Genomic DNA, 25,988 nt, shown 5'->3' on the forward strand with positions numbered 1-25,988 from the left:
CAAAGGCAATGCCCAAGTACTGTGCTTAGATAATAGGATAGACAATGGAGGTGTGCACCTGAGAGTTGGTAGACGAGAGGAGGAGTTCATTTCAGGAAAAACTTCTGAGATCTCCTTGCTTGCTTAGTGTTTATCAAGCAGCCTCCCCAGTCCTTTTCTAATATTCCTTCCAATGTGAGCTATCCTGGTAAACCCAGACTTCTGTGTTAGTAACCAGATTTTGTAGAAAATTTCATAAAGTGAATGTAAGGAAGTTCTCAGCAAGAACCTTAAGGGGACTTGTAAATAAACTACACACAATTTATTATAGTTGTTTTAAGAACAATTATTTCACTTATTGAAAGGTTTACTTGACTTCCTTATAGATCTTGGGTCTTGCAGGTTTCTGGTACTTTTATAGAGCTAAAGGGAATCAGAATTAATTTTAAACTCCATTTAAACTGCATTTTAACATCCAATTTGTCACTCACCACATCTTTGCAGCACCAGTCAGAGCTAGGCTGGAAGGACCCGATCTCTGCCATTCTTAGTCTCGGGGCTTCTTTTGGCTTTTACCAACTGCCGTATAACCCCATGACCTCACATTGCTAGACTCGCTAGGTGGGTGCCAGCGAGTTGGCTCTGGTGCCAGTGCCCGCCACGTCTCCGCCTCTGACCAGATGGGCAGGGGCAGGCAGATCACCTGAGCGACCAGGAAAGCAGTTGTCTCCCTCTTCAGGCGACCCCCAGTGCCTGCAGGAGCACTCCTTGCTTGGCTCATTGGAGAGAAGACCTAATATTTTGTCCAAAATTAATGAGTCAACAATTCTTCATACATTTTTTTTTTCATCTCACAGTTACCTCTTCATACATACTGGAAAAGGCCTATGGTATAATGTAACAGAACTGGCCCAGCTTTTAGTAATTTTTGGTGGAGTGAAGGGTGACTAGTTTCTTTGATAGCTCATTTTGAACAGTACTTCTCAATTTTGAATGGTCACAGGAATCATCTGGAGTCTTAAAGAACCTGATGACCGAATCTCATACGTAGAGATTGTGAATACAATTATACAAGTTTGGGGAGCAGGCTGACTTTATGACTCCACAGAGGTCAGGGTGACCAGCCTTTGCTAGGAGCACTGTTGCAGAATAGGGTAGATACTTGATACTACTTACTTTCATTTATGGACTTTGATCAATTATTCCAGACTCTCAAAAGAATCCCATTCAGTATCCTGTTATATAGGGTGTCAAAGAATAATAGAAAGTGCAGGAGTTTTGGGAATGCTGGGACGAAAGGAAACCTGAACTATCATTCATATCTCTTGGAAACAGGATCTGTGAAACAACAACTTTAGAATCACTTGAATCTTGGGATTGACATATACACACTACTCCACAGAAAACAGGTAACTGATAAGAACCTACTGTATAGCACAGGGAACTCTACTTAATACTCAGTAATTACCTACATGGGAAAAGAATCTTGGAGTGGATATATGTTTATGTGTAACTGATTCACTTTGCTGTACAGCAGAAACTAATACAACATTTTAAATCAACCATGCACTAATAAATTTTTTTTTATAAAAGCTAAAACTAAAAAAAAAAAAATCACTTGATAATTTTAAAATTCCTGAGCCTTATCCTCATGCCTCCTTAGTCAATGTCCCTCAAGTGGCAGTTGGGGGGGGGGATGTCAAGAACCTATATTTTAATACATTTCCCCAGGTGATACTTAGGCACCATTCATTTCTAGCAGAGGTTCTCAACATGCACATTTGAATCACATAGGGCTATAAAAACACCCGTGCCAACTAAACCAGGGGTTCTCAAACATGGCTTTTATCAACCATTGGCATCACCTTGAAGGCTTCCAAAAGCCCTTGCTCAGGCCCCACCCTATGCCAGTCACACTAGAATCTCTCTGTGAGACCTAGGCATCCATGGTTGTCAAAGCTCTCCACGTGGTTCCAGTCTGAAGCCAGGATTGAGAACCACTATACCATATATTCTGGTTTAATTCATTTGGGGTGAGTCTCAGGCATTAAAAACTTATTGTGGCAATCATTTTGCAATATACATATATCAAATAATTATGTTGTACACTTAAACTAACACAATGTTCTGTGTCAACTATGTCTCAATGAAACTGAGGGGAAAATAAATAATTTCTAAATGTACCCCAGGTAATTTTAAAGTGCAGTGCAAGATAAGAACTCCTAAATAGTCATTTTCAGCTTTCTGAATTTCCAGTTCAGTCACTTGATACCCTTTAGCCTACACATTCAGGCTTTCATCCTTCCTGCGCATCAGACCCAACCCAGTCTTGACCAAAGCTGATAGTGATCTGGAGGCTTATTCTCATGAGAAGTTAGTTATATGTCCACCTAGACATAGGCCTCGACCCCCTTCTTTTCTAGGCTCATCAACTAATCTATCATTCATTCAACAAATATAAACACCCAGTATTTGTCAAGGACTCTTCATTGAACTGTGGATACGATGATAAATAATACACTGCTCCTGACCTCTCAAAAATCTTATGTATTTGCAGGGTGAAGGAGGGAGACATACATACAAAAAGAGCTATAGCAGAGAGTAGTAATTATTACAATGGATAAGTGAACAAAGGACTGTGGGAATACCAAATGATAGCAACTAAATCTGCCTTGGAGAGTCAGGGAAGACACGTCTAAGGAGAGGCTATCTAGGCCAAGTCTTCCCTGCGTGACCTGTCACACCCTCCATGATGTGATTCCTCTCTACTGCATTTCTTGCTACTCTTGACCTGGTTTCAACTTCGATCACATTAAACTCTCAGTTCTTTGAATGCCCCACACTCTCTTGATAAAACTTCAGTAGTCTGTGTTTGTTTGCCTGGAATTTTTTCTCCTTTTCCTCATCTGTACCTCCTACCCAGGGCTCCGCTTAGCTGTTATTTTCACAAAGAGCCCCTCACTGACCTCCTGGATGATGATACATGTCCTGGTTAGACATCCGTGTACTAGCCTATAGAGCTGTTTTTATAGCTCATGCCCACTTTATTAGGTATCTGTGATCCTTCAGACCTGTGAATGCCATGAAAGCAAGAGCAACCAGTGGTCTCTATTGCCAGTGTCTCTCATGCCTGGCACTACTGGATGAATAAATTATTGCATTCCAGGAACAGGGGATGATATGTTCAAAATCACAGAGACATGATGTACTGTGTTGTGTTCTAGAATAGCAAAAACTTTGGATAATCAATGTATAGGTTCGGCAGGAGGAGGTTTTTAGAGATGAGTCAGAAGAGGTTGATTGTTAAGGGCTTTGTATGTATTCCTAAATGGTCTGAACTTCACCCTGTGCAACAGGAAGCCAGAAATATGTTTTATGCAGGGGAGTATAATAATGAGGTTTATCACTCTACAAGAGTGGACTGAAAAAGAAAAGCCATTAAAGAACATTAGGAGATATTCTAGTCCCTAGGTAAAAAATAATAAAGGCTTCCCTGAAGCAATAAAGCACAGGGTTTCCATTCAAAAGGCATTATGAGATTGAACCTATAGCACTTGCTGACTAATTACATGTGGGGGTGAATGTAAAAGATGATGCCATGGTCTAGCTTGGAAGACAGGCTGGGTGGAGATGCTGTGAATGGAAATACGGCTGGGTGGAGATGCTATTAATGGAAATACGGAGTGTAAGAAGAGAAGAGCTACTTTCAGGAAAAAATATAACAAGAACAGTTTTAAACATGTTGAGAGTTCCAAGTACCTATTGGAATCTAGAGAGTCTTTCATGTGGTTAGAAGTGCATACAGTTCTTAGCTTGGTATCTTATTGATTGTGGATGCAACTGGTTTTGTCCAACAGACTATATTGACTTTCAGTTAATGTACAAAAAGACAGATTTTTGAAACTGACAGTGTCTTACTGATTTCATGATTTGTGCTTCCTTGGGCCACAATTGGCAATACTTCAAGGGAGTCTCCATTAAAGTTACTTTTTGGTTCTTGTCTTTGATTACATACATAAACCTATGCCAACCCCACCTGAAATTTTAGGTGGTAGCAATGCTCCCCCTGATAGCTCAGTTGATAAAGAATCTGCCTGCAATGCAAGAGACCCCAGTTCGATTCCTGGGTCAGGAAGATCCCCTGGAGAAAGGATAGGCTACTCACTCCAGTATTCTTGGGCTTCCCTTGTGGCTCAGCTGGTAAAGAATATGCCTGAAATGCAGGAGACTTGGGTTCAATCCCTGGGTTGGGTAGATCCCCTGGAGAAGGGAAAGGCTACCCACTCCAGTATTCTGGCCTAGACAATTCCACGGACTGTATAGTCCATGGGTCCCAGAGAGTCAGACACGACTGAGCGACTTTCACCTTCAGTCTTATTATGGGTGACTATACTGTTATGTTTTCTTCCCTCATCTGACTCTGTGTTCAGAAAAGAAGCATGTCTTATTATTCTTGTCAGTCTTAGTGCCAAGTATACAAAGTGATGGATGGATGGCTGAATTATTTATTTAATTAATTAATAATCTGATGGCAGGGATATGGGTACTTCCTGGGGTTAATCACGTAGGAATTGAAAATCTCTGTATGTAACGTCTCAGTGTCTTTCAGTGAGTTACTGGCCACAGCAACAGAGGTAGAAGAGATCACTGTAAATATTTTTTAAATGGCCTTCATCTTATCATTTTCTCTTGACAGTACAAAACCATCCTGGGAATTTTAAAGCTATGGTTATAAACGACTGTGTTTCTTGATATATATCATCAGGTGAAAGAGAAGCATTTAAGCTAATTGTTGTTGAAAAACATATTTGGTGCTAAGAGATGGCTAGGTGGGTACATGATCAGATTTTTATTTTCAGAAGATAACTTTATGGATCATATGAAGTGGCTGGAAGAGAATAAATGATTCCAGTTGGACAGAGGACAGATGATGTTGAGGGTCTGCATTAATGCAATGGCAGTAAAATGGAGAGTACTTGTTCATTCATTCATAAATATGAAGTATTTATTTATTGTTTTACACCAGACTCTGAGGATGCAGTGGTGAATAAGCCCAATTAAATTCTTACCCTCAAGGAGATTATAGATTGTAGAGAAGATGCACATAAATCAGATCATCATACTAATAAATGTAAAAATGCAGGTTTGATAAATTTGGAATGAGAAAAGAAAAACTGAAAAAAAGCCTCTCAGAGGTAAAATGGACAGAATTCATTTCGTTATTGGGGTATCAGAATATACAAAAGACCTGCTTCCTGCTCTTCTTTTTTGAAAGAATATTCAGACTAATTTGTGTAACAGAAATAACATATGAGAAATACCATTGAGGAAGATGTATTATGTGACAAATGGTGTGGAACAAATTTAAATGACCTTTTACCAAAAGATGAGATCAAAAGACTACGAATTGTAAATTCTGATTTTGCAATAAATTCCACTTACTTTTTCATAGTCACTGTTTAATTGGAGTAATGGTACTTTTTGATAAGATACAGTTTACTCCATGTCTCTCTCCATTTTGATTTATTTTTTTTTCATTCAGATGTTGCCAGAGCAATTGAATTACTGGAAAAACTGCAGGAATCTGGAGAAGTACCAGTGCACAAGCTACAATCCCTCAAAAAAGTGCTTCAGAGTGAGTTTTGTACTGCTATTCGAGAGGTATGGGACTAATATTTTTATAACTATATTCTGCTCTATGCCTTCTGAATAGAAAGCATGTCTTTTCCACACAAACAGTTGAACTAGTTAAGAATGTAACTGCATCTTAAGCTTTCTGGTTTTAACTGCTTAGACAGATGATAAAATATAATTTAGTCTGCTAAATTCCAAAATTAGATTCAGTTAGGATTTTTGCATTCATGTAAAACCAAATGTTGAGCTTATGGTACCCATGAAGTGACTACTTCAGTGGGTGACTCTGACACGTAGTCTAAACTTTTTAGTAGTCACTTGAAGTCGTCTGGAAATTCAGGTAGAAGTAGTCATCATTAATGGGGACTGAGCTTTTCTTAAAAGAACACTTGACTAAATCTTTCTCAGGTAAATCTGAAAGAGTAACTCACTACTGACTAAAGTTATAGTTATTTGAAAATTACTGTCTAGTAAAGTAATGGGCACAGGCTGATATGCTCTTCAACAAATCTTTGTAATGCTTTCCTGTTAATGGTTTCAAAAAGCCTGAGGTAGAATAAGTGAGTTCAAAATGACTGTTTGAATTTTTTATTAATTTGTGGTGAAATTGACTAGTCAGTTAATGAATTTCACTGGTTATAAGATAGTTCACTTAATGCTTTCTTCAGTAAGCCCATCACCTCTTCTGCATTTAATTAGCACCTAAAGTACATATATCCAGCATTATTTATCCTGCCCAAAGTCCTCAATAGTAAATTACGTACTGTCATCCTTTCCAAAGTCAGTTGAACCCAATGGCTGCCAAGAGGGTCTGTGTAGCAGAGGGCATGCATCTCTCAGAGATGCTTGTATCAACCTTCCTCTTTAAAAAAAAAATTTTTTTTACATAAATGCATTGCTATATTTATGTATTATTTATATATTTATTTTTGGCTGCACTGAGTCTTTGCTGCTGGTGGACTTTCTCTAGTGTGGAGAGCGGGCTCTACTCTAGCTGTGGTTTGCGGGCTTCTCTTGTCTGTAGTGACTTCTTGAGTGACCTTTCTTGATTATAGTGACTTCTCTTGTTGTGAAACCTAAGTTCTAAGGGTGCTGGCTTCAGTTGTTGCAGACAAGGGCTCAGCAGTGTGACTTGCTGCCCCGCTGTGGGCTTCAGCAGCTGTGGCACAAGGGTTCACAAGTTGTGGCTCGCAGGCCCTAGAGAGTGCAGGCTCCGGTAATCATGGCACGCAGGCTCAGTGGTTGTGACTCACAGGCTCTTGTGCACCAGCCTGTAGTGGCACATGGGCTTCGTTGCTCCATAGCATGTGGGATCTTCCCAAACTGGGGATTGAACCTGCATCCCATGCATTGGCAGGCAGATTCTTATCCACCCTACCATGAAGGAAGTCCTCAGCCTTCCACTTTGCAACTGTACTTGTGGTTAATGCATGTTCTCCACCTGAACAGCGCTAGTTTCTGAGTTGTCGTTAAGTAGAAAGCCTCATGTGACATTAAAATACACAAAACCTGTCTCACTGCATATTTTAGCCATGCCTACCCAATGAGGTTAATATTTGAATTTTGCTAGGATTTTACTTAGACGGTGCTTGTGCTAAATCTTCACTACATGAGGTTGTTAACTACTTAATTTGTGTTTACAGTGAATGCAGTTTAAGGAAGTAGCCATAATTCTATCTCTAAATTTTAATTTATGAATTGTACCAAAGACTAAAAGAAAATTTCTCCAAGTGTATGAATTTTCGGCCATCCACTGCTCAGTGGGAAAGGTATAAGATACATAGAAACCCCATGGGCCTCCCACAGTCACTCTGTAGACTAAGGCTACATCCCCTATACACTCTTTTCTTCCTTCACAGAGTGCTACTCCCCTGTGATTTGGTGGCTGACTTTTCATCTTATTCTGTCCCCTTTCTACTTTCTACAGAATTAAGTAAAGAATAGTATCCATTAAATATATGTCTCTGCTCACTGGGAATTTGGCTTGTGATCCATGTAAAGTCTCTACTTTTACGGAACTTAAATTCCAGTGCAAGAATGATGATTAATAAATATATAATACAATGTCAGAAAATGGCACTATGGAGAGAAATGAAGCAGGATTAGGGGAGTACGGGTAGGACTCTTAAATTAGAGTGGTCAGAATATAACTTAAGTCATGGAACACAGGTATTGGAGGGGATAGTGTTCCAAGTAGAGCAAACCACAAGTGAAAAAACCCAGAGACAAGAATTGTCTTAATCCATGGACGCAACAGTCCAAAAGCCAGCTATGCCTTCAGTGAAATAAGAAAGGTAGGCTTCCTAGAGGCAGCTGCTGCTGCTAGGTAGCTTCAGTCGTCTCCGACTCTGTGTGACCTCGTAGACGTCAGCCCACCAGGCTCCCCTGCCCCTGGGCTAGGGAGCAGGAAACACAAGGCCTCACAGGCCATGGTTAGAACACTGGATTCTATCCTAAGCATGATAGGAAGCCCTTGGAGCATTTTGACCTCACCTGCTCAGCTTTTGAAAAATGTTTTTCTGACTGCTGAGAATACATGGGTCTGTGCAAGAGTAGAAACAAAGAGATCAGTCATAAGGTAATGAGCAGTTCAGGAGGTGAGATGATGGCAGCCCAGATGAAGGTGGCTACAGTGCAAGTTGTAGGGAGTTGTCAGATTCAATATATATGGTTTTGAGAATAAAGACAGTGGGAATTGACATACAGAGTATATCAATGAGAGAAGTCTCAACGGATTCTTACATTTGGACCTGAACAGTTGGATCAATGTGATGTAACGAGATGGGAATCCTCGGGGGTGGACGAGGTTTGGAGTCGACTATACAAGCACTCTCTTCTGGATATAGCAAACTGGTGATTCTTTTCAGAAATCCACCTAGAGATGTCTGGTAGACATCTAAGTCTGAAGCTTAGGGGAGAAGCTGATGCTCGAGGTGTAAATGAAGTGTCGATACCTGTTCAAATAAACACACAGGCCTTTTTCTTTAAAAAGTTTGCTAAGGAAAGAGAAGATTCAAGTGAAAAAAAAGAAAAATGTAAAGAAATGTGGAGCCATTGTATAGATATTGTAAACACATCTTACAAGCTCTGTGGTAAAGTACGCTGTCATTAGTGGCCCTTGGAATTTATAACTGATGAATAAGCAGTTCAGAAGTTGTAGAAGGGAGAAAAAAGATGATGTAGTTTATCTACCTTATATTTTATAAATTTCACTAATAAAATTAGTTTATATTCACATTACTGTCCTTAGTAATAATTTTAAAGGCAATGCATGTTATATAAACATTGATTTTGTCCCTTCTTCTCAGCTAATATTTCATAGTAGTTGCATGGTGTTGTTTATATTTAAGTTTGGAATTTTTATTATCCTCATAGTATTTTTATGTTAATCATATGAAGTAATGATAAGAGTAGCCAATGTGTATACAACAATTCTGATTCATAGAATAACACTGTGACCTCATCTAGTGAAAGTTCTTCAGTAAAATATAAGATATGAATGCATGTTGATGGATAGGTGAATCCACAAGCAAGTAAAGTACAACGAAGAAGTTATGATGTAAGGTGTTAACTACCTGAAAATTAGCTTTAATTTTACTCCTGGTCTCTTCGGTTTTGACTGTTATGCTGGAGTGAAACCATTAAAGTGTGGGTTTCTTATTCATAATAGGAATAATACTCAGAGTCTCTCTGATTAAATTATTTGAGTTTTCAGAAATATTTGCCAGTTAATACTTTCCAGTGTGAAAGTTATAAATGTTGTCATCACAGGAGGAAAAAAGAACTAGAACTATAGAGGCATCATTCTTTGTTAAAATGTATTTGTTTATGTTTCGGCTGTGTCGGGGTTCTGCTGCTGTGTGTGGGTTTTCTCTAGTTGCAGTGAGTGGAAGCTCCTCTTTGTTATGGTAGACGGGCTTCTCATTGTGGTGGCTCCTCGTTGTGGAGCACAGACTCTAGGCTTCAGTAGCTGTGGCACTCGGGCTTAGTAGCTGTGGCCTGCGGGCTCTAGAGTGTGGGCTCAGTAGTTGCGGTACATGGGCTTGATTGCTCTGCGGTATGTGGATTTTCCTGGACCAGGGATTGAACTCACGTCTCTTGCACTGGCAGGTGGCTTCCTGTCTGTTGTGGGAAGTCTGAGGCATCATTCTTAGTTGCATTCACTGGAGCAAAAATAGGTACAGGTCATGCCATTGCCAACAAGACTGTAAAACCCAAATTATGCTTAAAAAGAAAGCAGAACAACCTATTGCAGTTTTTTGTAGGGTTTTTTTTTCCCCATACATAAGTGTTAATAGTAATTATTATTTTATGTTGAGGCAATCCCATATTTTGCTTTACCATCAGATAAAGCCACTGAATCAGCTTCTGGCATATGTGTAGCAATTATATGGGGAGAATAATTTAATTAAATTTAATTTTTTTATGAAAATGGATGATTAAAAGAGATTACATGTTTTCTCTGCTTAACTAATTTTATTTAGTCTGTAAAAAAGACTGAAAAGGTTTTGTTGTGATCAGTACTGAAATAAGACCATCTGTATATACAACAAATAAAGCACTGATCTATTAATAAATGAGTTACACTTGAATGACAGTGCATGCAGAGCTTTATTCATAGAATACAGATAGTGGTTGGCAATACTTATCTTGATTGTGTTTTTTTGCTCAGTGATTTTAAAAGGACTGATTGATAATTTGCTTGTACCTATTCAGGACAGGTAATTTTGGAGTACATGACAGAAAACTGGAGTGACAGGTGATGCTGCTTTTCCAAAGTGAAAGGCACTGGCACACAAAGAAAGTTCATACAAAGTTTAGAATGAGAGGTGAAATTTATAAATTTATTCTCCTTACATTCCCAGCAAAAACTATTTCTGTGACTTTAAGTGGCTTTCTCAAGTTTTAGTTCATCCCTGTGTTAATTAACTTGAGTGATCCAAACTTATAAATTAAAATATAGGGGAATATAAGGATTGAAATAAAAGGATTATTAAATGTTGATTTTTTGATAAGAGAATTTCCCAAGATAATTGCAATGCAGTTTGAATAGTTCAATTGGCAACATATGGACTTTCCCCCGACACTTTGTATTCTTTGTGCCTCAGAGTAAGAAATCAATAGTATCAGTTTAGTTCAGTTCAGTCACTCAGTCGTGTCCGACTTTGCAACCCCATGAATTGCAGCAAGCCAGGCCTCCCTGTCCATCACCAACTCCCGGAGTTCACTCAGACTCATGTCCATTGAGTCAGTGATGCCATCCAGCCATCTCGTCCTCTGTCGTCCCCTTCTCCTCCTGCCCCCAATCCCTCCCAGCATCAGAGTCTTTTCCAATGAGTCAACTCTTTGCATGAGGTGGCCAAAGTATTGGAGTTTCAGCTTTTGCATCAGTCCTTCCAATGAACACCCAAGACTGTTCTTCTTTAGAATGGACTGGTTGGATCTCCTTGCAGTCCAAGGGACTCTCAAGAGCCTTCTCCAACACCACAGTTCAAAAACATCAATTCTTTGGTGCTCAGCCTTCTTCACAGTCCAACTCTCACATCCATACATGACCACAGGAAAAACCATAGCCTTGACTAGACAGACCTTTGTTGGCAAAGTAATGTCTCTGCTTTTCAATATGCTATCTAGGTTGGTCATAACTTTCCTTCCAAGGAGTAAGTGTCTTTTAATTTCATGGCTGCAGTCACCATCTGCAGTGATTTTGGAGCCCCCAAAAATAAAATCTGACACTGTTTCCACTGTTTCCCCATCTATTTCCCATGAAGTGATGGACCAGATGCCACGATCTTTGTTTTCTGAATGTTGAGCTTTAAGCCAACTTTTTCACTCTCCTCTTTCACTTTCATCAAGAGTATAGGAATGGTCATATTTTAAAAGGGCATCCACTTTCTGCAACAGAATACCAAAAATTTCTTTCCGAAACGAAAATGATTTAAAAAAACAGAATTAGCCATCCATTTGCTACCATTATCTTCCAAGTTTTAAAGCATTTAGGCTTCCTGCTCTTCAGAGTCATGTGCTTATTGACCTGTGTATGCAGACTGTGGTGAGCACTCACTCCCACTATTATGCCTGTCACTTGCTTGTTTGCACCAAATACACAGAACTGAATGCCATAGTCACCAAAAACTGCCTTCCTTGGGCGATCACCAGATGGTATGTGTTAGTAACGTCTAATGTAGTAGAACTATAGAATAAGAAAATAAAACCGAGTACACATAGCAGCTATCGTTCTGTGATGGTGGATCATTGAAAAACATTGTAGTTCTCTTGTCCTTCTTAGCCCATGACGCAGTTGGACTTCCCCATCCTCCTTTAAGCTCCATGGGGTTATGGGAACCGCTTTGGCTAAGGAAATGTGAGTAGAAGTTATGTGTGCCATTTCCTCATGGAAGCCTTTGAGTCAGTGCAGTATTTGCTATGTCCCCTTCCCTTTTCAATGTGACCTAATGGACATGAGTTTGAGCAAACTGTGGGAGATAGTGAAGGATAGGGAAACTTGATGTGCTGCAGTTCGTGGGTTTGCATAGAGTTGGATACAACTTAGTGACTGAACAACAACAAAGTGATGTTTTATGCGATAATCAATCATCCTGGATTACAGAGTGAGAAAACCAGAAATACAGGTTTAGCTAACTCTTAATGAACATATCGGCTCAGCAAAAAAATAAATCTTTGCTACTCTACGCCCCCAAGACGTTGGGGTTATACCACAGCAATACCCAGCTATCCTGATTGATACTAAAACAGTTACAAAGCCAAATTTACCTTGGCAAAAGCTTATAAGCTTTTATCAGCCCTTTCACTGCTATAAAACAAAGTTAATTTTTAAAAGCTAGGTTGTATGTTTAGTAAGCAGTGATAAATTGGTTTGAAACTATGTAAAATTGGTATCTGATATAAGGACCAATGCACATTAGGTGTCGCATGCATTTGGTCATATTTTGTTTGCTTCTAGCTCCCATTTGCTCTTACACTCTTTTTTTTTTTTCTTCCTTAGGATGGAGCTTACTAACCTTCCAGCACCACCTCCCACCCCATCTAACCCCCACTGCCATGTATTAAATTGAGCCATTGCATCCTAATTCCACAATCATATGGGTCATAGCATTATGACACAAGTGCTTGTTCTTGATGCTCTTTTGTTCATCTTAATTTACTGTGTGGATGAAAGCACAAACAGCAAACGTTATTACCTTTATGAGAAGGCTAATGATTGGTCATCTAATAGCATATAGATTTCTAATTATCTTAAGAAAACATATCCTCACATCAATAGTGACAAGATGAGATGAAACAAGGATACACAGAAGGAGAAAGAAGAGTTGGAGAAAGGGAGAGTGAGAGGAATGAAGGAAGAAAGGCAAGAAGGGAGGCTGGTTGATGTTAATCATGGCATAGTGTACTATAATGGAAAGACAGAGGAACATTGCATGGAGTCAGAACATTGACAATGCATTCAGACAACCTGGATTCAAATCCTTGCTTGGCCGCTTAACTGTGTGATCTTGGGCAAGTTACTTAAACTCTGTGTCTTGGGTTTGTTTAGCTTTTCTTTCTTTTTTATATATATATATAAAATAAGGTAACTTCCTAGGACTGTTGGGAGGATTAGATCAAATAAGATAAAAAAAAAAACTCCAAAATACCTTGACTAATATACCTAGCTAAAAGAGGAAGTAGTTAGGAAATGGTGCTTATTTTGGTGAAAAGTTTAGTGGTTTTAGTGATAATACAAAATTTTAATATGTTTTAATAGAAACATTATTTACAAATATAGAGAATAATAGTTCTATAGTTATCAATCATCCAAATGTAGAATTTTTTTCCTTAGGAGGAGGATCCACATTTTAAGTTAAATGTTGACAGTCTAGTAGTGTTAGAATAAACAAATATAGTAAGGAATCTGGAAACCTTGCCATATGATGAGAAGTTAATAACAACAGGGGTTATTTGGTCATATTTCAGGTTATTTTAGAACAAGAGTTTTTAATTTAATGTAATATATAGACCCTGGTGGCTCAGGTGGTGAAGAATCTGCCTGCAGTTCAGGAGACCTAGTTTTGATCCCTGGGTCAGGAAGATCCCCTGGAGAAGGGAATGGCAACCCTCTCCAGTATTCTTGCCTGGAAAATCCTATGGACTGAGGAACCTGGCAAGCCACATTCTATTGTAAAGAGCTGGACACAGCTGAATGACTAATACACACCATATATAGGCTTCATGTTGTAGATGAGGAACAACTATATATTTTTTTATTTCTTTCCCTTTATTGGCAAAAATTTTACGGCAAAATATGTTTTTAAAGTTTTACTTCAAATATGAATAGAGTGGCATGGATTCATTGTATAAATTTATCATCCTTGTTATATAATGGCATCTTGAATAGCATTACACTCATCAGAATTAACAAAAATGTATCTGAAATTATGTTTATGCATATCTTTTGTTTGTATTGAACTTAGCATAAGTTGGCAGATGACAAAGAAAAGAAAGCTTGGTCGCTCTTACATTTCCTTTGATTTTGTTTGCATTGCTAAATATGATGGGGCACAAAAGTCAAACTTTCTTTTGTGATAAGTTTCCTGCCAATGAGAGCATGAAGTCAAGGAAGCTTATTTCTGAGCATCTTGAAAGTACATTACACATTATAGAATTTTTCCTTTTTTTTACAGAAAAAGCTCAGCTTTTAAAAACTGAAAATTTAACCAAGACTTCTATTTTTCCCAGTGTATCTTGACACATTTCCAAGCAAAAAGAAACCACCGAATAATTGGAAAAAGCTTGATCAAATCATGTACTCTAGAAATGTTTGAACTGGTGGGTTGCTCAGAAAAACAACAAAAAAATTTAAAGAGTGTCTGTGTTCACTTCACCTAATTCTGAACTTTGACATTTTGCTAATGTTTTGTAACCAGTTATGGTGAAAATAATAGCTGTACATTTCCATTTGGCATGCAATTGGGTGAAAACTATGATTGTTTCAGTGAAGTTCTGATTTTGATCTGTCTCGTGAATGCTGATACCCTAATGTGTGTGTGTGTTGTATACCCCGTGAATATTTTCAAGGCCAGTTGTTCCAACAGTGAAAAGCTTCTTTGTCAAGCAGAATTTCTAATGGGAGAAAACTCTTTGATACCGTGTGCGCATGTGGAGTGCATATGGAGTTTCTGGGTCCAGCAACCAGCTTGCTTGCTCTGGTGAAGACAGGCATTCCCACTTTATTCATAGAGACTTACTTCTTTTAACATCAGGGTAAATTAGTGTCACAGACTCCAATAATTATCCTAAAAGATGCCTGGCCTTCCCTGCTCTATGGAAAGTGGTCCAGTAATCTCACAGCTCTAGCCTGGAATGTATATTTTCAAGGTTTTATTTAGGAATGGAGCAAAATGTTTTCTTTTTATTTGACAAAAGATTCTTGGCTTTCCAGAAGATAAGTGTTAATATGCTTGGTTGCACTTGGGTCAGAAATTTCAATGTTTATTTTTCTAAGTAAAGGATTGCTATATCTTAGCAAAGTGTGACAGAAGACTCTCATTCATGGCTGGATTTTCTTGTAGCAATATTAGGGCATAAGAAGGAGGCTGTGGTCCCTAGATTCCAGGTTTGCTGATCTTATTGTGGTTACTGTTGGAAACAGCTGCCATTTTGGCGGGAGAGATTTAGAGCTGAAAATTCGTGATGTTTCCAGTGCTAAAAGGGTGTCTGTGAGGGGAAGGGAGTTGAAAAGGAGAAAGCCTTGTCAGTGTATCCACAGGGAAGACCTGCAACAACTGGAAAGCCTGCAAAACTCTTTTAAAGGTTACTTCTACTTAGATTTAAATGAAAAAAGGATTCAAATGTCATTCTTTGCGGACAGAAGCCTCCTTGCTGATGCCAGCCTTTCCAAAACTAACATCACTTGACCTGAGGATAAAGGCTTTGCTAGAACCTGATTCAACCTGAAGTGTCTTAGAGAAAGCTCAGGTGTCAGAAGTCCTACTCTGCCCTGATGAAGAATTTAACCCACTGCTGTTGAAACTGATCTGAACTGAAGCTTTGAGCACTTGCTGCTATGAGAACAGACACTAATGGATTGGAAATTAAAAATGACCTAAATATTTGTAAAAGATGAGTCCAAATTTTCCCTTTTTCTAAACAAATAAAGCAGTCTTCTTATTGAAGCATACTTTAAGTAGACACAAAGTTTTCCTATTTTATATGAATTGTTTAATTTGGAATTATTATATTTTCCAGGAAATGATTAATTAAAAAAAAAAAGTCATAGTATCGTTTGTGAAGTGATTCAATGTTAAAGGCAAAACAATGGCATGAACATTTATTTACATGTCTGTTTATCTTGGGATAACACCATATACTTCATTAGACTCTCAAAAGAGCCCATGATATGTCCTCCCACCTCACTCCTCAAAAAAATGAAGAAAACTCCCTAATAAAGGGTGATGGTATCAGTTGAGAAATACTACATGACTAGTTTATCTGACTTAAGGTCCCTCCAATTCTATGAATCCATACATAGTTATGTAGCAAGTAAGTAATGTTTTCCTTGGTGTAGATTATATGGAATTATGTAAAGTTGAGCATGTATGTATGGTAGGAATATGAGACTATGTGAGACTGTATCAATTAGATATGGGAAAGACAGATACCATGAAGATTTTCAAACTGATAAAAAGAGTAACATGTGTCCTCATTTGATTGAGTTTTTTTGGAGAACCTAATCTATTAATATCATTTTATCACAGGAAATTGCAAAAGCAATGAGAAACAGAATTTGTAAACTACAGTTATAGTTCTATTCCTGTTGCTTTTTCAGAGAGAAGACACATTTTAAACAATGTGAAGAGTGTTTATAGCATCAACATGTCACTTTCTGGTGGCAAGAACAGGGTCTGTGTGGCAGGAACCGTTTTAGACTATAATTGCACTAATGGGTCATTGATCTTACAGATATCTAAACAGACCCTTACAAATCATCTGTAATGACTCTGAAGGCTGTTAGCATCACTGTTGGGTAAATGCTCAGCTCCATCCTTTCTGTTTGCTACTACAAGTGATAAAATAAACAGTACAGATTTCCCCAAACTTGTAATTACATGTAATACTTACACAGTAGTTCAAAATAATAGAGTCTTCAGAGAAGTTGTGTTTTATATCAGAGAAAATGAACATTTCTGTCTTCTGTTGAGATCATAGGACTGGAAATCAGAACTTCTATTTTTGGCACCAGTGATGATAAAGTTTTTTTTTCTCAGTGAGCAAATCATTTAACCTTTCCTTGCTTCAATATTGCCAACACATGTGGAGACAAGTCCATTTGTACAAGCCATCTAAAATGAATGTTAAGTTACAATTCATGTTTTTAACAAGATTGCTGTTATCCCTGAGTGTGATTTGCACACAGAAAAGGGAATGAAATTAGTATCACTTATAATTCAAATATATGCAAGGCGATTACTAACTTCCTCCCTCTCTTCTTTTTTCCCTTCTTCCTTCTTCTTTGTTTTTCTTTCATACAAGATTTAGGGCTGAAAACTGACCACTGCATCTTGTATGCATAATTTCCTTGATTTTTATATAGTCTGAGTGCTTGTGTTTAATTCTGAAGCACATTTATTTTAATTTTATGTGTTTAAAATGTTATAAAAAGGTATCGTGCTGATGAAATCTTTAGGAATATATTCTTCTCCACTTAAAGTGAAAGTGTTAGTCACTCAGTCATGTCCAACTCTTTGCAAATCCATGGACTGTAGCCTGCCAGGCTCCTCTGTCCATGGAATTCTCCAGGCAAAAATACTGGAGTGGGTTGCCATTCCCTTCTCCAGGGAATAATATTATAGGGCTTAAGTTCAAACTTTTTTTGTGTATATTGCTGTGATTCACTTGTTTTGACTATTGTGTGATAGTCCATTGTGTAAATGTTTTTTCACTCTCTCATTGGTGAGGATGTGAGTTGTTCCTTCTTTTTCACTTATGATCATTGGTGCTGCTATTAACATACATGTATTTATTAGATGATTAAGACTTTTCATGGATATATATGTAGATATAGAATTTCTGGATCATAAGGTATAAAATGTTCAACTTTTTATGAGATAACACCAGTTTTTAAACTTGGTTGCTCTAATTTATGCCCCAAATGCAATATAGAAACTGTGTACTCACATTACCTCTAATCCTTGGCATATGAAACATTTGAATTTTTACCAACTGAATATACTAAAATGGGATCTCATTGCAGTCATCATTTGCATTTAATTGATCACTAAATTGCTGAGTGTCCCTTCATTGGTGATGTATGTTTCTTTATCTGTGAAACATCGGTTTATGTATTTTCCTATGAGTTTGTGTTTTTATATATGTATGTATATATACATATATATTTAGTATATTCTTGTTTTCAATTCTTTACTGGTATATATAGTGAATATATTCTACTACTTTGTATCTTATCTTTAAGATGTCTTATAATTGTTAATTTTTAAATATTCATATTGATCATTTTTTAAATAATCAGTGCTTTTTTGGTATATCACCTCAGATATCTGGTACCTCACCCCAGGTTCTAAAAGATATTGCACCTGTATTTTCTATTAAAAGTAAAACTTTTATTTTTAAAATCTGTGTCCTTAGTATGAGGTAGGAATCCAGTGTTTTTAATATGTAAAGATGACTTTATTTTCAGCTCTATTTATTAAATAATTCATGGTTTCCTCTGATTTATTGCATCATTATATACCAAAAACTATACACATGGATCTGTTTCTGGTTTTTCTGATTCATTGGTCAGTTTACATTATTTCCCTATTTGCTCATTGGGAGATCCAAGGCAATAAATATTGGAGGTGGGGAGAACAGGGCATGAGGAATAGTTTCAATTCTATCTAGTTTTGATCCTAGCTTTTGTGTGTGTGTAAAAGTAAATTAATAAGAGCAAGCCATTCATGGATCAGTGGACAATGATGAGTATATGCCATAAATTAAAGGTTATGATAATTCCAATTCTGGTCTTTGCACCTGAGGTCCAAGGAAGGAAGAAAGAAAGAAAGCACACAGCCAAATGGTCTCAGAGAACAGTTTCACACTCACGATTTGTGGGTCTCTTTCTATTTCTTTCATCAAGGTTAATTAAAGTTTTAACTAAAGTCTTACTAGAATGAAGTAAGCGAATGTCTATTTCAATCATCACAGTGTAATTAGCATCTAGTATATAATGTGTGCCAAATAATGAGTATTTATAATTATTTGTTGAGTGCATGAAGAAATTCATTAAGATGGCTTAGATAAACATATATTTTATTTTCATAAGTCTTGAATTTCAAATAGGACTCTGAGTTCTTACAAATCCCAGCTAAAACATGTGTTTCTTACCTTTAGGAAGTTATAAACTTCTTTGTGATTCTGATGATTGTGAATCTGGTAAAATATATGTGCGATTTTTTTCCCAGAATATGTAAATGTGCAATTTTTTTTTTTTTTTTTTAGTTCAGAGGCTGATAAACCCTCTATAACTGATCCATTTGGGGTCTTGATCTTTTTAAATCTCTTAATTTTACAGATGAGAAAATAAGATCTGTAAAGTTTACATTGTCTTTCAAGCTAGTTAGAGCCTGAATTAGTATAGAATCAAATTTCATGATTCCTAGTCTAATCTGGTTTCACTTGTGAGCAGTGGCAAAAACAGAATATTCTGAAATGTGGAAACAGTGAAACATTTGTTTCACTACTTATTGGTAATGAGCTAAAATAATTGGAAAATTGCATCATGCATGATTCCATTTCCATAATTCCTCTTCATATCATGTTCCATGTATGCCAACATCATTATTTAAAAATTTTGTTTCCAATTATTTTCTTTGCTTCATTTAGCATGAGACAATGCATGGTGTTTTCATAATGTATTATATCATATATTTATTATACAAATTTCCAGAAGGCAGTGTAAAAATTTAGTTACTAATCATGGCATAATTGGCATTAAATCACCAAAACAGTTATGACATTCCCAGAAAATTTGAGTCCCTTCTGGAATAACTTAGGGTTTTGGGGGAACTATAGCTGATTTATAAGAATATTAGTTTCAGGTGCACAACATAGTGATTTGATATTTTTATAGATTATACTCCAAAGTTATAAAATATTGGCTATATTCCCAGTGCTATATATTGTGTACTACATTCTTATAACTTATTTACTTTATGCCTTCTATAAAACTGTATATCTTAATCCCCTTCACCTATACTGTCCTTACCCAACCTCTCTATACCTTCTGGTAACCACTAATTTGTTTTCTAGATCTGTGAGTCTGCTTCTGTTTTAATTTAGTATTTAAGATCAAGCTTTAGAAAGTCTTTAAGGATATATCACACATATTTATGTCTATTCAAATGTGTCCCTGCTGCTGCTGCGAAGTCGCTTCAGTCATGTCCAACTCTGTGCGACCCCATAGACGACAGCCCACCAGGCTTCCCCATCCCTGGGATTCTCCAGGCAAGAACACTGGAGTGGGTTGCCATTTCCTTCTCCAATGCATGAAAGTGAAAAGTGAAAAGTGAAAGTGAAGTCGCTCAGTCGTGTCCGACTCTTAGCAACCCCATGGACTGCAGCCTACCAGGCTCCTCCGTCCATGGGATTTTCCAGGCAAGAGTACTGAAATGGGTTGCCACTGCCTTCTCCGGATGTGTCCATAGTCCTTTTCTAAGTTAGCTCTACGCATGCATGTGTGTGCTAAGTTGCTTCAGTCGTGTCTACTCTTTTGTAACCCTATGGACTGTAGCCCACCAGGCTCCTCTGCCCATGGGATTCTCCAGGCAAGAATACTGGAGTGGGTTGCCATGCCTCCTATAGGGGATTTTCCTGACCCAGGGATTGAACCTGTGTCTCCTGCGGCTCCTGCATTACAGACAGATTCTTTACTGCTGAACCACTGAGGAAGCCTCAGCTCTACATACAGGGAAGCCATTTCAACCAATAGCCACAACTTTAGGGAGAAGGCTTGCTTTCCTAGATAAAGAGAAAAGAAACCTGTTACCGGTAATCTTATCTTCCAGAACTACATTGTATCCTCATGTGCGCCTGTTAATCATAAGAGACCCCTAATATTTATTAAGCCTGATACTTGAAAAACTTTTGAATTGCATTTTCTCTCTGGTGCTGTTTCCCATAAATCAGCAGTAGCACATCCCAGACTTGGCCGACTGGCTAAAGTCCAGCCAAAAATTCCTTTGCTCTCCATTCCCAAATTGCCAGCAACTGGAGGTGAAATCATAGCATCTAGTCCTACCAGTTAATAAGCAAGAAACAGCAGTCATATTAATTAGTTAATTATTTTTATTGAAGCATAGTTGCTTTACAATGTTGATGTCAGTTTCAGCTGTGCAGCAAAATGATTCCATTATATGTACATAGATATCTATTTTTTTCCTATTCATTTCCCTTGTAGATTATTATAAAACACTGAGTATAGTTCCCTGTGCTATAGAATAGATGCTTGTTGGTTATCTATTTTACATCAAGTAGTGTATATAATTTAACCCCAAACTCCTAATTTATCCCTCCCCTGGCCCCTTCCCCTTTGGTAGCTATAAGTTTGTTTTCTCTGTCTCTGGGTCTGTTTCTGATGGCAGTCTTTTTTTTGACAACAGTCATTTTTAAAGGCATCTTTCCAAGTTTCTCAGGGGCTATGCAAAGACATACACGAATATAAAAATCAAATAAACAAAGAACTAACTAGACAACAGGAAAAGCAACTCAGTAAACCATTAAGGCCTTGCTGTCACACACTCTCTTCCTCTCCTCTGTCTTGCTACTGGAAAGATGGGACTTGCCAGAAATACCAGTAATGAAAACCATGGACTTCTGGATAGCTTACAAAAGCATCACTTTGATGATAGTGGACAGATGTGTACCTTCTGCACTAAATATAATAATGTTCCTCTTTCTTTAAGGTCAAGAAAAGAAAGGGAAATTAGCCTCTCTGGAACACCCAGTAGAATGGATTATTTCTCTTTCACTGATTTCTTGATATCATTTTCTCTACACACCTTGATATACAATTTTTAGATCCTGTCCACTTGGAAATATCAGTAGGCATGCAATTGCACAAAGATGACGGGGCTGTACCACATATTTCTTAAAGAATATGCAGGGCTAACTATTCTGAGAACTACAAACTCATATGGAGTCAACGTGGGAAAGGTTACTGGCTGTGTAATGAAATTAAAGAATACTACCTCCTGAAGTTTCTGATTGAAACAGTATTCTGTTAGATTTACTCTGTGACTACTTACTTAACTGCCAGATACTTTTGACTCCTTATTTCAGAAAGTGAATTATAACTGGATTCTATTAAAAATTTCTTTGAAAATCATTCAATTTCCTCACAGATGGGACAGCAGTTACTTTTGTGTCTAGGATAGAGATTAAATAACTATCACTGCACATTGAGAGAATTGGTATTGCCAGACATTAGCTAAGTAAATTAGACTTGTGTCAACAAGCTATAAAATATGTCCTTCCTCCAGATATGACAAAGACTCATGTCACTTATATTTCAATAAATAATATATCCAAATAATTAAGTTGGAAGAAATTAAAGGACTTAGAAAATTATAGAAGCCCTGTAATAGTTCGGTAGAACTTATCAATAATAAATACTTTAAATGTTTGAAGATAGTCCCATGAGAGGTCAGTAATGTATTAATTACTGTGGTTGAAGATTTTGTAATCATGAGTATGATTTAAATCACACTGTTGATACTTCATGCAAAATACCTTGTCAAGAATAGGCAATTATTCAAACAATAGTTAAAGAACAAATCCATTTAGAATGTTCTTTTGCCTCGATTAATTATATCAGAGAACTACAGCTGAGGGAGGAATTGTGAAGATTTCTATGACTTAAGGACTTAAAAGTAATAGAATTGCTGAATCATACCTGTTGCCAAAATCTTGGCTCTCTGTGGGCCAATGCCAAATAGAAATATAGAGGCAGAGTTACGGAGGAGAAGGAAAGAGTGGCTTGATTACTTTGCCAGGCAAAGAGGAAACACAGCAGGCTAGCGCCTCAAGAACTGTTCCGTTCCTCCCCCCACCTCCTGAGAGGTTATATAGTCTGGGGAGGAGTATGTGAAAAGGATCAAGGCAGTAAGACTCTTGTATTTTTTCTTCTGCAAAGTTTCAAAATGGTGAGGTTGCTGACAAGAACAGGGTGTGTGCAAGGTCTTAGGTGATCAGCCTCCTAATCTTGGTGAGATTATCTGGTCCGTTAGTCTTGCCTCAGATGGTTTCCTGGCTGCTGCTTCTTTGATTAGGAGCTGTTCTGCCCTTTGGAACTTGGGTCCTGAAGTCTGGAGTCTTGCCTGTAAGAAATGGGGGACAAAAAGACCTTCATGCCTAGGAGCCCCACAGGGCCCTGCTCTGCATCGTACCTGATGTTCAGATTTTCGTCTTAGAAAGAATAAACTTGGGTAATAAAGAATCCATATAAAATATGATTTAGTCATCATGGTATAAAAATAAAAGCAAATGAAATTGACTGTTATTATAATTACAACTTTAATAGTATTTGCATTGCCAAATACAAAGACAGATTGAAGTGTCCAAATATTTGAACATGTGACTACACATATGAATTTCCCCAATTTGAATTTCTGTATAATTAAAATTAGACCCTGTGATGTTAAAAGCTTAAAAAAAATTCCCATAACATTTATTCTGTCTTTAGTTAGCTAGTTGTAATGATCTAATAGTGAGAAAAATAAATATTGACTATGTGATTATATTTCTTAAAATATTACAGAAGATAAAATATTTATCTTCTGTAGAAGATAAAATGTTTTTCAGTCATTGAACTTCTAGTGATTTAAATGTTTACGTTTGTTCATTTATTATAAGATTCCAGAAAGTTTTTGATCATCAAATACTTATATATAATTTTGAGAGATGTTTTACAATGGATGCTTAATTAGATATGAGTTTACAGGCGAAAGACTTAATCATTTATCTGGCTATTTATTTATTTAATGTTAAATGTTCAGATGTTTACAAATATTGGTTTCCTTTGAGGAAAGCAGTATTTTCAATTACTAGAAAAACACATGCTTATTGAGCTATATTTCAATGTGTTTGGTATCAATGTACATTGTTTTGGTTTTCAGTTGCTAAGTTGTGTCTGACCCTCTGCGACCCCACGGACTGTGTAGCCCACCAGGCTTTTCTGTCCATGAGATTTCCCAGGCAAGAATACTGGAGTGGGTTGCCATTTCCTTCCTCAGGGAATCTTCCTGACCCAGGGGTTGAACACACATATCCTTTGTCTGCTGAATTCCAGGCAGATTCTTTATCACTGCTTTGGAGAAGGAAATGGCAACCAGTCCAGTGTTCTTGCCTGGAAAATCCCACGGACAGAGAAGCCTGGAGGGCCACAGTCCATGGGGTTGTGAAGGGTTGCAGACGACTGAAAGACTGACACACACACCAATCTTTATCACTGAGCCACCGGGGAAGTATATCAGTGTACATATTAGCAAAGAAGCAAAAAGAGAGTTTTCCTCACGTCAATGGCTAATTTGAATGTATAAAACTATTTAACTGGATTCAGAAGTAGTTGCCTGGTGATTAAGCTTGTTGATTTACTTAATAATTCCTCTATTGTTCCTACTAGAGGAATAACCTTTTAGAGATATCATTTCAGATACTGAAATTCAACATATGTAATTTTATATTAATGGAGCAAGTTATTTAGGAAATAAATAACATAAACTATATGCTGTGTTAACTCTGAGGGACATTTCCTGTTTCCCACTCTTCTCCACTTCTCCATTCACTTGGCTTCTGAAAGCCTAGTAACCACTGATATATTCTCTTTACCTTCCATCCTCCCAAAGCCTTTCCTGTTAGTGTCTGGAAGAGGGAAACAAACAGAATGAGATGGGTGCACTCCCCTCCAGCCCACCTCCACTCTGTTTTTACCTAAGGTTCTTTAATTCTGTGTATGATAGTGGTTCCTCTTCTTCTTTTTTAATGTAGCAGTCCTGCGTTTCTGACATTGGGGCTTAGATCATTTTTTATATGAATGCTTTCTCCATTTATAGCAGAATTTTTCATTGACCTTTCCTAAAGTATACACATAATTCCTTAGAAACCTTATTTGGTGCCTAAAATGATACAGATATATTACATTTACACTTTCAGATACAACAGTAATTTAGGCTCAAAATTAGTGAATCTGAATGTGCCTATGATAGTGCAACAAAAATATTATACCCTATGCAAAGAAATACTAACTTTCAGTATGCAGCTAGTAGCTGGAGGCGCTCTTGGTGTGAAGTTCATAATGCATCTCTACACAGCCTGGCCATAGTCTTGGCTCAGCTGAAACTTGGAGAGTTACCTCCTGCTCACAATGTCTAGTTACAGAAGGGCTTTGTCTTCCTTTGTGGCCTCCCACTAGGCCATCGATGATGGTGCCAAACGTGGTAGGTGTTTGTGATGATAGCCATAATTTAGTGTACCTTTAGAACATTTCTTGAGTCCTCTGTGCTTGCTGTGCTCCCCACTTCTGCTTATTTTGCAGCAACTGCTTGTCCTTCGCCCTCTGCCCAGTACTTCTGGGCACTTTTTGTATGTAATGCCAGTTGTTATAGGGATAGCAGGATTCACCCTCCTTTTTATTGAAAAGGAGAGTATATTTACATTAGTAAGTCTCCTGAACTTCTCAAGAGTACCATGTAAAAATGTGCACTGAACTTTTTAGGTGCACCATTCAATTTTGTGGTTGTCCTGAATTTAAATATCATTACAATTTCCTGGCAGATGGCTGTGTCTTGAGGAAGGGCCAGCTCTTTCTAATAGGCACAGAAGCAGCAATTGTGCTAAGAATAGGACTGGATTTCTCATAACATTTTCTTTGTCGTGTTGTGCATTTATCACAAAGAGGCAATACTATGTACACTGACATTCTAAGAGAGACCACAAATTAGGATTTAGCAGTTCTTGGAGCCTTGAAACAGGCAAGTTTCCTCTTCCTGATTTAAACATCATTTCTTTTAACTTTCCCCTTACAGCATGGTGCCCCTTCCTTTCAATCATCTAGTTATTTCTTCTCCATGAAGAACTCCAAAGCTTATAAGAAATGCTTACTGGAAACATTTGATTCTATAATTTTCTATTTTGTATGATTGTTTTATGTACAACACAGTCATATAATTCACGTCCACTTACTCTCAGTAACCCATGGGCAAGATTTAAGAGCATTCAAGTGTGACCTTCTCTTAGACTGAAGAAAAGAAAATTTGTAAAAAAAAAAAAAAAAAAAAATTTGCATAAGGAATAATCCAACTGAGTTAGGCTCTTAGTAGCTGTAT

At 37.5% G+C, this 25,988-nt stretch overlaps 1 protein-coding gene across 1 annotated transcript in view; it reads left to right on the forward strand.

Moving 5' to 3' along the window:
• The window catches only part of LIN7A (lin-7 homolog A, crumbs cell polarity complex component), a 160,465-nt gene that overhangs the window by 49,293 nt on the left and 85,184 nt on the right, over nucleotides 1-25,988 (forward strand). The window contains exon 2 of the mRNA XM_027543270.1: nucleotides 5,522-5,640. Coding sequence (XP_027399071.1) covers nucleotides 5,522-5,640 — 119 coding nt within the window. The remainder of the gene's footprint in view (nucleotides 1-5,521; nucleotides 5,641-25,988) is intronic.

Source organism: Bos indicus x Bos taurus, chromosome 5 (assembly GCF_003369695.1).
Source record: "Bos indicus x Bos taurus breed Angus x Brahman F1 hybrid chromosome 5, Bos_hybrid_MaternalHap_v2.0, whole genome shotgun sequence".
Lineage (NCBI taxonomy): Eukaryota > Metazoa > Chordata > Mammalia > Artiodactyla > Bovidae > Bos > Bos indicus x Bos taurus.